At 44.1% G+C, this 14,581-nt stretch overlaps 1 protein-coding gene across 4 annotated transcripts in view; it reads left to right on the plus strand.

The window, feature by feature from the left end:
- Window positions 1-14,581, plus strand: part of creb5b (cAMP responsive element binding protein 5b) — a 44,137-nt gene that overhangs the window by 23,656 nt on the left and 5,900 nt on the right. For all 4 annotated transcript variants that reach the window (XM_029450912.1, XM_029450914.1, XM_029450913.1 and 1 more), the window contains 2 exons: window positions 1,518-1,644; window positions 2,997-3,107. In XM_029450912.1, coding sequence (XP_029306772.1) covers window positions 1,518-1,644; window positions 2,997-3,107 — 238 coding nt within the window. The remainder of the gene's footprint in view (window positions 1-1,517; window positions 1,645-2,996; window positions 3,108-14,581) is intronic.

Raw genomic sequence — 14,581 nt, forward strand, 5'->3', positions numbered from 1 at the left:
ACAGTCGGGATGGTAATGGTCCTGTGTGTGTGTGGAGCAATCTAAAATGTCTGGAGCATAAATGCACATATTTAGGTCTGGAAAAATACAGGTATTTATTCAGGTGGGGGAGCGTTTGCTCTGGTGCCCCCCCATCATTTGGCCATCACTCCCTCACTACTCACTATTACGGTAATCCAGGCTATGAGTCCAATGATTTTATAAACCCAGTTGAACACAGCGAACCTAAATGCCTCTTGTTTGCACTAATTTCTAAATGCTCAAGGAAATGGAGCTTTATTGACTGGCCTTCATCCTGATGATACTGATAACTGGAGACTTATTGATTGACCTGAAGCAGGTTATTTAAGAATCAAGCAGTGAATGCAGTTTTTGTAAGCTGTAGGAACTGAATAGTTACTGAATGCATGTGGGTATAGCAGCACTCTGCAGCTGGGAATCGGTGTTCTTACAAGCAGGGATTTGGTGGCAGTTGTATAAATGATGTCACCGCGTGCATATGGAGTGGTCTGCGTGTTTGGATGGCTGCAGCCATGAGCCAGTGACTGTGACAAGACTGTTGTCAATAGTTTAAGCTTAGCCAAGACCTCCTCTGTACATGTGATTTATTGATGCGGCCGTGTGTGTAGAAAGGCCTGTTGGTCTGCACACACTTTTGTGGTCACCAAAGGGCTTTTTTTTTCCCCCCCACAGGGCTCCCACCGCTGTAGCAGTTTCTAAAAGTGACCTTTGTCATGCACATCTCGTGGTCCTTATGACAGATAATATTCATTCATCATCGCCATCATCGTTATTCACTCATTGTAATACATTATATGTGCTTGTTTAAAGTGCATCCAAAAACTCCCAAGATGCCTCGGCTTTCAACTGCAGCATGAATACGCAGCCACACACTCTATTTTCCATTCTGACTTTATAGCTGCAGAAACGAGAGGAAAATAAAAATGAAAGAAGTTCGGGAGAACATTTGCTCTGAAATAGCACAGATGTGGAATGAATAAATGTGGGAAATTATCTTGAAGATGCAAGAGCAGTTTAGAGATCTCACAATGCAGAATTGCAATAGTCCCAGAGTTATTTTAAGATTAAAGCATATTGTAAACTTCCATTTAACTTGCTGTTAAATAATAACATATAAATGAATATGGTTAGACTTCACTTTAACACTTAAGCATTTACAAGCAGAAATTAAACACTGAATGAAAGATTTATAACACATTACAATGTAGTTCTAAACGGATACAAGGGGTATTTATTATTGTTTCAATCATTATAACTCTATAAATATATCTTCATATTTTATTTGAATATTTGACGTGAACCAAACATTGTTAGATAAGATTACAGCTTTGTTATAAAGCAGTCATTATGTGTTCATATAGCTAGTTACGGATGACAGGAGAAGTTATAACCAGCACCATAGTGGTGGTACCAGTTTATAGGTTTATAGGTTCGATGTTGTTGTATGATAAAGCAATATCAGTTCTCTGAATGTTTGTCTGTGTGTGTCTTCTCAGGCCTGTCCCTGGCTCTATGTCCTCATTGCTGCACCTACGAAACAGACAGAGACAGCCTCTCCCTGCCTCCATGCCTGGCACTCTGCCAGACCCGACCATGCCCGGCTCCTCCGCCGTGCTGATGCCTGTGAGTACAACAACAGCGCACAGAGCACATTCACTCACGGGTGCTCTCACACATGCAGAAGCAAAGTCGCTCACTCATATGTGACGACAGTGTGAATTCAGACTGCACATAAACTATGTATTAGTTTTGGATGTTTTCTATCACCATTAAAGGGATTTACCACAGTTTATAAGGAAGTCATATCCTGTAGAAATGAAGGAGTCTACCTCTGGGTTTAGAATATAGACTTTATTGTAATTAAGCCAAAGAGACGAGAGGACCCACATTGGGAAGTGGGGAATGATAACAACCCAGAGAAATCTCCTCGTATCAGGATTCTAATGATACAACATATGTTCTCATTGTAACACAAGACAGCCTGTGTTTATGGTATGGGAAAGAAAAAAAAACTCCCATGTTTATTAAATTAAGAGCTAAGCGATTTTGGGGAAGATTGACGGTTCAGGAAAGGGGTGCAGGTTTGGGTGATATTTTTACACAAAACACACTTAGTGCAATTAAGGCTGTGTGTCAGGTTCTAGGCCTGAGTCTCTGTGGACAAGGGGGGGGGGGGGGGGGTCAGGCAAAGGGGGGTGGAGAGGGGCCATTTCCCGTGAAGACCACTACACCACCCAGAGTTCAGCAGCTGGGAGGCCACAGCAGCTCACTCACACACACACACACACACACACACACACACACACACACACACACACACACACACACACACACACACACACACACACACAAAGGTTTCTTCTTTCCTGCTCAGAGCGCTCTGCTCACATCATCGCCCTGCGCAGGTGACCTCTCACCCTGTCAGCTTAACCAGCTGATTTCCTCAGATTCAGATCTCAGCTGTGACACATGACCACACTGACCAGGGTCACCATGAGCCTAGCAGTAACACACAGATTCAAATGCATTCATACAACTAGCTCACGCCTTCTCACATCTCATTTATCTTATTAACACACCCTACACTAAGAGGAGCAAGGTTAGATGTGTTAGTCCGACCGACACTCCACACACTATTATCAGAAACACACACACCCCTGGTGCACTGGCTTCCTGTGTTAAGTCCCTCCGTGCTGGCTTCCTGTTTTGGGTCAGCTCCAGTTATCATCACACAGAGCTGTGCACAGGGCAGCCTGTCATGTGAAATCAGGCTCTGATGCTCTCTCATCTCATCATCCCTTAGCTTACTGTGCACAATGATGTCTCATGTTTTAAATGCCAAAGCTTATTTGGTTAAAGTAGTGATAGCATCTTGTTAAAACATAAAAATAGCATGGAAAATAGTTTTTTTTTTATTAGGAATAATCTGTCTACACATGTGAGTATGACTGTTAACATGGTGTTGTAATCTTCAGATGGAGAGACAAATGTCTATGGGCTCCAATATGATGGGTATGCAAGGACCCGCCCACAGCAACTCCTGCTCTTCCGCTCACATTCCCTCCATGCACTCAGAAGCCAAACTGGTGAGTATACACGTGTATTCACATGGATACATGCACATTTTTGCACACACAAACACAAGTGCACACACACTCAAGCTCAAAGTGTTGCAACTTTCTTTTCCACTGGGCTGTGCCAGCAAAGCTGTGCTCTTAGGTCTGTGTGGATTTCATCATTTGGGGTGTAATCAAAGCTGTGTCTGAACCTGCCAGTGCAGCACTGGAGACTCTGGCTGGAATAAAGGGCCCTTTATGTGGTTGTGGCTGGGCTGCCCACCGACTGCCTGATGTATATCTTAATGTACAGAACATGTTCTGTAGGTCCTGCAACTTGTTAGCACTAGTTTAACACAGCAAGGAAAAAATCAAATGACCTCATCCTTCACAAAGCAGGCAGTTAGAGTGTTGAGAATGAGGCTGAGAGAGGAGGGAGACAGAAAGAGTGAGAATCAGAAGACTGACTGACGAAAAAGCTGAAGAGAAAGAAACCTTCCACTCAGTTTGACTTTGCATGTTTGCACTGCTAATGCTGACAGTATACGTCTGATTAATGTCAGTTACACGCCAGGTGATATGAACTGATTAATACTGTAGCAACATGACCACCAGCCAACCTTTGTTTTCAAAATAAATAATTCTGAAAATGGAAAAGGCGCCATAGAAATAAGAGCGAGTGTCGTGATCTGGATATCAGAAGAAAATCACAAACCATGATGAAAAGCATTGGCAGCTCTTTGTGTTTGGAAAGGCTCACTGATAGCTGAGGTTGCTCGACAGAAACATCTCATGGAGAGAGAGAGGGAGAGGGAGAGGGAGAGAGAGAGAGAGAGAGAGAGGAGAGAGAGAGAGAGAGAGAGAGAGAGAGAGAGAGAGGGGAGAGGGAGAGAGAGAGAAAGAGGGAAGAGAGGAGAGAGATGGAGTGAGAGAGAGAGAGAGAGAGAGAGAGAGGAGAGGAGAGAGAGAGAGATAGAGAGAGAGGGAGAGAGAGAGAGAGAGAGAGGAGGGAGAGAAGCTAGGAGAAGAGAGAGGAGAGATCGAGGTCGGGCTAGAGAGAGAAGGTAGCAGAGGTCATTAGAAGAGTTATTGCTCTGATAGAGGAGAGCCGGAGCATTCCCAGGGCATTTAATTCTCTCTCTTCCTCCTGCTCTCTCAAGATTGATCGTCTTTGTAGTCTTTTGAATCTCTTCAACTGTTCCTATGGTAACACGCTGGGGTAACACAATATTAGTGTATTAGGCTTATCTCTCCCCTGGCCGTCATCCAGACACATCTTGCTGTTTTTTTCCTCCTCCTATCTGTGTAATTGAATTGTAAATGCTCTGTTAGGTCTCCCATAAACATATGCACTCACTAAATGGCTACAGGCCCCTCGACCATGCAACTTTCTGGTTAGTTGGCCATTCAGACACGAAGCTCAGCAACCAAATGTGGATCAATTGAGATTCTGCTCCCTGATGTCTGAACGCAACTGATGGAATTCCATGATTGTGGACAGAAAGTGAGAGACTAATTGTGTTATCAGGGTGCGATCTCCAGCGCAGGTTTCATAAGCATAGACAGGGTCTCTAATGTCTGTAATATCCGTGCCCGGGCCACGTCGATAAATACGGCCTTGCTATCGGGTAACTGGGCCATGATCAGGCCCATGTGTCCCCTGCGACGTTCTCAATCCGGCTCTAATCGCATTACCCCGACCATGTTGACTTTCCGCCAATGGGAAATCTCCGCACTGTAACCCCACACCCCCGAGGCACGGACCTGGATGCGCTTCTTTCTGCTCAACGTTTACATTGTGAGAGCGGAGAAGGGGATTGAGTGGGACTTTGATAGACATGAAGGAAATAGATAGACAGGCAGAGTGAGCAGGGGAGTTGAAAGGCGAGAGACGGTATCGATATTCTTAGACACCAAACTGTGTGTGAGAGTGAGAAAGCCTCTGTGAGTTACATGAAAAGACTCCATGCTCGGCCTAGTTTCCTTTGCCCCTCTGCATGTGTGCATGCATGTACGCTCATACGTGTGTGATTGTTTGATATTTTCTGGTAATTGGAGGCTTCAGTAGCAGGATTAACCCTCCCCTGCCAGAGAAAGCATGCCCAGAGCCCTGGCTAATGAAGGCTAATTGATTTTGTGGTGGGCCAGAGCAGCAGGGAGGCCTGTCTCTGGTGTAAATAGTTAATGAGCTAAAGGACTGCTGTGGCCCCTTGGGGACTCATATCTCGCTCTAAGCTCTCTGTTTGTGCTCTCTGAGCCAAAGACTGTATCTGCATCAGTGCCCATCTTTGTTCTTTTCAATCTCAGATTTTCTGCCTTAAGTGCCATCGTTTAAGTAGTACAGCAAAGCCCGATGGTGCAGTAACTGACTTGTATGTTTTTGCTTTTTGCTTTTAGCTGGTTGTCTGGGAGTGTTTTATTAGATTTTTTTCTTCTTCTTGCAAAGGACTGGGTGCTCATGGTGCCGGGTGTGGTTGTGTTCTGCTCTGTTGTGGTCTGGGGAATAGAATGCTGCGTGTTGTGTGCTGGAGGTTGTGGGATAGTTGACCCTCGCAGCGCCGAGGAAACGCTGCAGAGAGGAGGCCAAGTTCCACAGCACGCCGGCCAAAGCATTACGTCAACGCTCAGAGCCGGTTCTCCACAGGGCCTCGAGAACAGTCGCACACACACTCACTAACTGCTCCAGCTCTGTGTCATCTTCCTCGCACTGTGTCACATACTTAGACAGCCACAGACATTCATACACATAAAGACAGGTACTTAAAAACACCAGAAAAGTTGATGTACACACATGTACAGATCATATGCATATATATATATATATATATATATATACGAGGTATATATACTATATATATATATATATATTACGAGGGTCACAACCTATATATATATTTGTTGCACATACAGTTCTATATAAGCACACATGCTTATGTGCACTGTGTTTTTCCCTGAATACTTTCTTCCCCTGCTCAGATGGTTTGATACCTTTGTTTGTATGATGAAAGACATTCACTATCATTTCTCATCTGTAACAAGGGAAGCCCAAACAGGCCCTTATCAAGCTGGTTCTAAATAACATCTGCGAGTGTGACTATGGGACTATGGGAGTCATGCTCATGTCAGTGCTGGAATTGAGCATTGTTTTTGAGTCCCTTTTAAATGAGCTCCATGCTTTCCACACATCCTGCTTGCCTGCTAATTTCAGACGGAGGGGCCTTGAAACTGTTTGGTGCTGTTGTATGAAAATGTGTTATTTATTATCTCCCAATTATCTATTGTTTACATTGTTACTAAGGACAATAAATGTGTCACTAAGCATGGGGCTAGGTGCTGAGTTTTTTATGAGGTAAACAATACTATATGTTCCTTCACTGCAGCTCTCTTGGCTGGGGAGTTGGCACTAGTTGGGTGGATGACATAATTCCTGGCATGCTCTAAATGTACTCCTTTTTACTTGAGGAGGGGGAAAAAAACCAGTGCGTCTCTTAAAGAAACATTTCATAGGACACAGGAGGACCAATAATCAAAGTGTTTCTAGCACGCTAATGAAGCTTTTTTACATTTCATTTACACAACCCTCACTGCTTTGTTTCATTATAGTTACAGAATTGCAACAGGCATTTGGGTTAATAGGCTTAGAGTTCAATTGTTGCCCTATACAGTGAACAAGGGAAAAATGAGAACGTTACATGCATATTTTGTTCAGAAATGACATGAAAAAAACTTGTGAAGCAGCCACAGATGTGTCAGTTTTCAACTCTGCTTGACGGTGATTGATTGAGCGATTAGTTCGGTATGAAGTCATTTGTAAGCAGTTAAACTGTTGGCGTAAATGGTAACACTATTACGTGTTCCATTCATTTTCTTTCACCATAGTAGGGGAGCACCTCTGGCTAAACCTCTTATTGTGAGGAGGAGCAGCGCACACAATAGGAGCCTGACTCCAGGTTTTGTAAGCAACATCTGTATGAATGGTGGCATTGTCAGGGTATGAGGTCATTGGAGAGGGACGGTGATCTAAGAGCACAGCTGAATCTGCTTCGCTGAGCTCTAGAATATGTGCACTGTATATGTTTGTGGGCATGCTCACGATTGTGTGTGCACTTGGCTCGCTCTCAGTACATCGGCACCCTCTCTGGCAATCATTGTCCTTGGAGTCAAAACACATCTGTGGACTAAGTGTGATAAAACAAACCATAAAGCTAGAGTCAGCAGATACTATTTGATACAGATCTGTTATGTACATACGTGTGGTTAGTTAAGTAAATGTGTGGATGTGCGATAAACTGCAGTCAAACAAGGACACATGGCATGGCAAGATATGCTGAGTGGTGCATAGAGAAAGCGGTCAATGTCTTGGATGCAAAGAAAGTTTGGTAGATGATAAACACATGATGTTTCTCTCTATTGCTATGGATGCGAGTGGTTTCAGCAGAGTGGAGTGCAGGGCTGAGGAGCTGCTGGATCGATGTGTGTCTGCCAGTTTATCAGTGTTGGACACAGACCAGAGAGGGGCCCCTCTCTCACTGCCTCTACTGTGTTTGCCAGAGCCAAAGTGTCTGAACCACATACTGTATATAGTAATAGTAAATCAAAGGTAAATGGGCATGCTGTGTTTCAGTTGACAGGCTTTGTTAGTCCTATTCACCAACAAGATTGTCTGTTGTAATAATGAACAATGAGTTCATCCACAATTGCCCCATTTATACACACACTGCTTTCACAGGTTAATTTATGCCATGTACACAAAGCTGCGGCCGGCACCTTCAGCTCCTTACACATCACTGCTGAACTATAGAATAATATTAAACCACTTGTGGATATAATTGTGAAACAATGTGGTATAAATGTCATGTACTTTTCTACATTGTTTAATATAACTTAATAAAAGAACCTACACTCTGTGATCATGTCCAAGAAACTATGAGACTTGAACAAGTTGACTTTATGATGACAAAGGCTCGATGCTGGATACTATACAGTTATTAAAATAAATGGTAGTGATGATTACAGATAGTAGTAAACCGTGTCACGTTCCATTTCTTTTTACCATTTTATACATCAGGTTCAGGAACAGGGTTTTGAGACCAGGCCCATTTAGTTAAAAGTGTATCCAACATCGTTGCATCAATCGAGATTAAGATTGCCACTTAAATCTAAGTGACATGTCTAAATTCAGATTACATTTGTGTTTAACATGTATCCAAAATGTAAACAAAGAGTGACTCCTGTGAGAACTTCTTGGTCGGAATGGACGTAGTTAAAACCTAAGCCGTTAGAGCATTACAAGACTGTCATTTGAAATGTGATAAAAAGCAGACAAACTCTTTTAGCTGAAAGTTCAAGGTTGTTATTGTGCAGCTACGATACAGCGACATCTTATAAGGACTGTGTTGGTACATTTATATTTGAGTAGTTACATGTGTGTGTATGCATGTGTGCCTAACCCTCCGCGTGTGACTGTGTGTGTGTGGTTTTGGACGATGGTGGCAGTTGTGGCGCAGAGTGTCGCATCTGTTTGTCTTTGGATGACTGCGTGTTGTTTTAGCTGTGCTGATGGGAGGTGTATGTGAAGGCCATTTGGTCATGGTTCAGGGCCCGTGAATGGGACGGGGCTCCGGTAGAGCCAAGCTTGGGTAAACCAGCTGCCATCACCACACGGGTCAGACTGGACTGGACCAGCCACCATGAGCCCCCCCCCTGGAGCCTGAGCCATGAGCGAGATCACTCCCTGAACTCCAAAATAACCAAAAAAAAAGCCTGTTGTGTCAGAGATGTTCAGGCTGATAAAGTGTAGTCAATATTGATCAGTAAAGGTCACTACATAATCTCTCAAACCAGTTAATGTTTTTACATTAGACCCACTTCCGATTTCTAGACGTCCTTGTTTTGTCCTCAGCATGGAGTCCAAAGTTTACAGCGTTCGCCTTTTTTTTTTTTATTCTTCCCTTTGAAAGGAGAATACAGTCGTTTTGACTGTATTCTGGAGTGCAAGAGGAATCTCGTGCCTGTGGGTATCTTAACAATGTGTGATCCCAATGCAAAGGTTAACAGAAATAACTTGAATATGCTGATACAAATACTCGTATTTATGTTCAGTCTGAATGAAAACCAAACCCAAATAGGAACACTGCTTGCAATTTACATATAAACAGTGAGTGGAAGTTAAAGGTCCCGTTTGAGCCAAAATACACAAGCACATGTTATTTTAAGCATCTATGAAATTATGTTTGAATTAACTTACTCGTTCCTCTTATAAGCATGACGACACATCATTTGTCGCTTTTGATGTGCAAATGTAAGTGTTTGTTTTTGTATTCATGCTCTGTCATGTCTCCCTTGCAGAGGCATTCTCTGTATGCAAGATTGTGGCAGTGGGTGTAGTGATAACCATGTAGGCTGCACTAGAGCAGGGCTTTACAAGAGAGGGAACAGTGGGGATATACAGACTGGAGTCAGAGGCCCATCCATTAACTTGACAGGGTGGAGAAGCTGCTGCCAAGAGTATGAGTGCATGCTTTGGAGCATGCTCCTGAGTGGGCGTGTGCCTCGCTGCGCCCATACCGCCACAGTTCCTCCGAGCACCACCGGAGCGTCGGGACCTGGCAGAACAGCCGGGCTACGTCCATCTCCTCGTCTGCGTCTGGAACCACAGGGAGGGTCTGTTCGGCCCCGTCTCTGATCCGCTTGGCCCAGAATTTGAGAGAGGAGAGAGGGGGCGACATTACAGCCCTCCCATCAGACTGTCTGCCTGCCTCTCCATTCCCAGAGGAAATCAGTTTAACAGTCCCCAGCTCTTGGCAAGCAGAGGGAGAGGGGGTGGAGAAACAGGGAAGAGGTGTGTGTGTGTGTGTGTGTGTGTGTGTGTGTGTGTGTGTGTGTGTGTGTGTGTGTGTGTGTGTGTGTGTGCGTGTGTGAGAGAGAGAGAGAAAGAGAAAGAGAAAGAGAAAGAGAGAGAAGGGTTGGGGCGTTACTGCCTCTCTGGGCGAGAGGGAAATCTAATAAAATTGAACTAATGGGGGTGTGGAGTTTTAGGGCACAGAGAGTGGGTTTTGCAGACAGGCACTGGTGGGTAGTGGTGGTGGTGGAGATGGGGAGGATGGAATTAGATCCTCTGAGTGCTTGGCAAAGCAGCAGAGCCAAACTCTTGCTTTCAACTGCAAATGTTGAAACAATGTCGGCTTTAGAGTGCGAGTTAGGGGGTCTTGACCCACGACAAATACTGCCAGGGAAAGTTACAGCTCTGATAAATTAAGCATTTAGAATTATTGTGTGCTTAAACATGATAGTGTTAACAAAAGACTGACAGAGACAGACTTTAATGTTTCTTCATGGACTCTTTAATGTGAAGCGGAAGATCTCCATTTTAAAACTGTGATCTTTTTGCACTTAAACAATGACTCCACAGACTGGTTAAATCTTTCCAACCTGCAGCAAGGCGCCAGAGGGCCACAGGTCCCCTGATAGTACACTGCTCCACTTTTAAGGGGAATAAAAGTGCTCACCCTGACCTCGCTGGGTGTGATTTACCCATCCTGAGGCAGGCGTGGTCTTCTGCTTTCGTACCTGCTCCATGCTCTCGCCTTCTCCTCCCAGGGTTAATAGATATGAAGTCATCTGGCGAGGAGAAACCTGAGTGTGTTCTCAGGATGTGCCCAGAGCACTCACAGGGACATCACTCAAAGCCCCCCGTGTCAGAGAGGAAGCAGACATTAATAAATATCATTAATGGGTGATCACCTGGTAGCCACATAAATGAGAAAGGCCTAAAAAAAAAAAAAGGAGTGGGAGTGGAGAGGTCAGGGGGCAAAGGTCTCCGAGGAGACAGCTGCCCTCTGGGCAAAAGATGGCTAAACCAGAGATGGTGTTTTAACAATGGAAAATCAATAGGCTTACTACTTTCAGTACACTTACTGACTGCATGAAATGTAGTGTCAAATGCATGTGATCTGCTAGTTTATAGATGTATCCTGGTAGAAGCTGACATGTCTTAATGGTGGCATGGACCGCTCATCTTCTTGTTGTGTCTTTACCGTGTTTTTCCAATTCTCAACAACAGCAGGACAGACAGTGTGCCATCCCATCTGTGAGCACCCTGTGCCGCCACAGGCTAACACCTGCACTGATTTAATGACTGTTTTCTGTAGCGGCCATGTTGCTGCAGGAGAAATGTATGTATGTGTGTGTTATTAGAGTGAAATGAACGTGGTGGTTAAGTTCTTGTGCTCCGTGCAGTCTGGGGAAATACAACCATGTGTTAGAGAGTCATTAGGGAGCTGATGAAGGTGTTTAAGAATCACAGCCTGCTCATCATCGCTCTGCTAACGTCCCTTAGTTGCGTCACTGTGGTTCTGGATACAAAGACTTAAGTTTTGGCCGAAGTGGGTTTAACTGAGCTGGAGTCTCAACTCCAGATGGAGCAGTATCAGGCACTTGTGCAGACATAGCCTCAGGAATACGTTTATTTCACGGTAAGGTGTTTCTCTTTTGACACAATGTGAACCAGGTTTTTTCTTTAAACTCTACTGTTTCATTTGAGTGTGTTAATATAATACTTGCCAAGACTTATGAAAGTAGTCTGTAGTCTTTTCTCGCTATATGTTCCTTTATCCCTGGGATCTTTTTGTTATGTTGGATAGGTTTTGCGTCAGATATGCTGTCTAGAGCTGCAAAGATGAATCGACGAGTTGATTAGTCTATTGACAGACAAATAATTGCCAACTATTTTGATAATCCATTCCTCGTTAAAGTAATTGTTTATGCAAAAATGCTGTTTCCAGCCTCTCAAATATGGAGATATCCTGCTCTGTTTTAGATCATAATAAAGGGAATATATTTTGCATTTGGACTTCAAAACGATTAATCGAGTTAATCTAGAAAGTGCTCTGCAGATGAATCAATGTTGAAAATAATTGTTAGTTGCAGCCCTAATGCTGTCCGGGTCCAACAATGTAATGATGCACGGCCCTTTTCTTTTGTGTTTCAATACTGTTTGTAACCATCACTGATAAGGCTTTTGGAGTGGCCCCTCAGCTCTTTGACCTGCCTCTGTACTCTGACACTGTTGGGCCTCTTCGGATGCAGGCTAATTCAATTAATAAACAGATAGCATTGCACTGCCAGCTGGACAGCTCTCAGAGACACTGATAAATGAGCACTAGCTGTCTTGGGCTGATGTGTGCGGGGAGGAGACACTCAAAGCCATCTAATCTCCCCCACTCCTGGTGTCTCTCTCTCACTGCACCCCTTCCCCTCCCGTTTACCCTCGCTGTCCTTCTCCCCGGGCGCCTGGTTGGCAGGGAGTCAGGCAGCTCCAGATGAGCGTCTTACCCACACACAGACAACTTTACTATGGCCTCAAACACACAGTACAGTAGAGGTAGACGGACACCCAGCAGATTCCTTTGGCTTCTGTTCATTCAGGTGACTGCCTGCTCTGTGACTAAGTGGCAGGAGATTGTCAAACTCTGATTGGTTTTCTCTTTCACAAGAGGGGTGGGCCTCACCTCTCTGGTGCTGACTGACAAGGCTGAAGGAAAGTTGTTTAGTTTGAGCTGTCAGCCTCAGAATTCATCCTGTGATACACGGAAGATGTCCTTGGCAGCTCTGGTGACTATGATTGATATCTGTAAGCTTGTTTAAATCTATTTTCTGTTTAAGTTGCATGTCAACGAGCTGTTTGTTATTCCTGCATGTGTATACCACAGAAGGATATTCAGTACAAAAGACTGTGAGCATATACAGATTTAACTTACACTGTTGATAGTTACAATATTACAGTAAGTCCGAGCTTTGTCCCTGCCGCTTGTCCCCCTCAGCGAGCGTCAGTATGACCGTGATGCTGTGAACAGCTGCAGGCCTGTGGCCGCCGGCTGTGTGTTAGTGTACACTCTGTGGTATTTTAACCCCTGTCTCACCGCTCGCAAAGAAGAAGGGCTGATGCCCCTGAGAGTTGTGCTGCTGAGGCTGTGGTGAAGGCGGTTAGGAAGGCGTGATCAGATGGAGATAAACATTAAGAGAGCAAATTTACAATAACGTTCATAATGACGGGCTAAGGATAAAAACTAAAACATGTCGCTCCAGAATATGTAGCACTGTTTCACTATGTAAGGCATCCCTATGACAAGCAGGAACTATACTCAGCCAGAACAGGCTTGGCAACATCATAACTCCACTGTGCTGGTTTCATGAGCAGTTATATCACACAAGCTGAGAGCCAAGCAAAGACAACTTCTTGTAAATTTAGCAAATACATGCATGCATTTATTTTTTGTATATAATACAAACCAGGAGGTTCTCTTTTATGACTGTCCCACTTCTAAAGTGATTTGTTTGACTTTGTCTCCTCCCTCCTGTAAAAGCTTTCCACTCATGAACAGTGTGAGAGAGGAGCGGAGGGCTGATGTTGTGCTCTGGTCGTGTCTTAGCGTTGTGATCCAGACCAGCTGGATGCCATTCCCTATGGGAATCATGAATGTGGAGGTTGTTAAAAGATATGGAGCCCTGGACACAGCGTGGACTCACTGACAGCAGCTGGGAGAAGGGGGAAGGGAGCAGAGAGAGGAAAGAGAGCACTGGGAAAGAGAATAGAAAACTTTGTGGAATTCACAACAGTAGTCTTGAAATGAATGCCTTTGTTTTCAGTTTTACTGCTAACATTTTACTGAAAGTCAAAAGTGGACAAATTGTAGACAGAATAAAGAATATAACACTGAACTTTAGAATTTATTTAAGTTTATTCAAGTGCACTTGGTAAGAAGATGCACATTCATTTAAAATTCAAACATGTCAACACTCTCTCAACTTGTTATTCCTAAAGCGGTTCAAATGTAAATAAGTCGTGAAATGGTTCAGACATGGATTTTGTTTTGTTGTCTAGGTTTGGGTTCAGCAAATGAAGCCTGAAGACATACTTTGGCACTTGTATGTTTAGATTGGGATTTTTTTTTCTGGTCTTGCGGTTGTCTTTATGTGATGCCAATAAAAACAGCCTCTTGAGGAGAACTGCATTCAGTAAACACGAGGTACACAAGCGTACCTTTAGAGAGCCTCTCTCCCAGGCTGCTCAGAGACACCGGCCCAGTCAGGGCTAAGTAGACCACACGGTTAAAGCAACAAACCTCCTGCTGGGTCAACAGCAAGGGAGCAGTCTGAGGCTCACACCTTGCTGCTAGCTCATCTCACGGGCAGACATCCAGACACACACACACACACACACACACACACACACACATGTGCATAGAGGAGAGAGAGGCTATTAGGAATATGAGGAGGAGGGACTGGTGGGATGGCAGGAAGGTAAAGCGGGAGAATGACAAGACTGAAGGAGAGACAGAGGACAGCCTAAGTGGCTTTGATTTGTTCTCCTGACATATAGATTTATGGAGCCATTCATCATCTCCTAGTCCGCACATGAAGCACTCTGTAACTGTTGATAATCAGCACACTGATAGATAACAAACTTTTTCAAAGATATTTTCACAGGAAATGATGTTAAACAT

The sequence above is a fragment of the Cottoperca gobio genome, chromosome 16 (genome assembly GCF_900634415.1).
Source record: "Cottoperca gobio chromosome 16, fCotGob3.1, whole genome shotgun sequence".
Taxonomy (NCBI): Eukaryota; Metazoa; Chordata; class Actinopteri; order Perciformes; family Bovichtidae; genus Cottoperca; species Cottoperca gobio.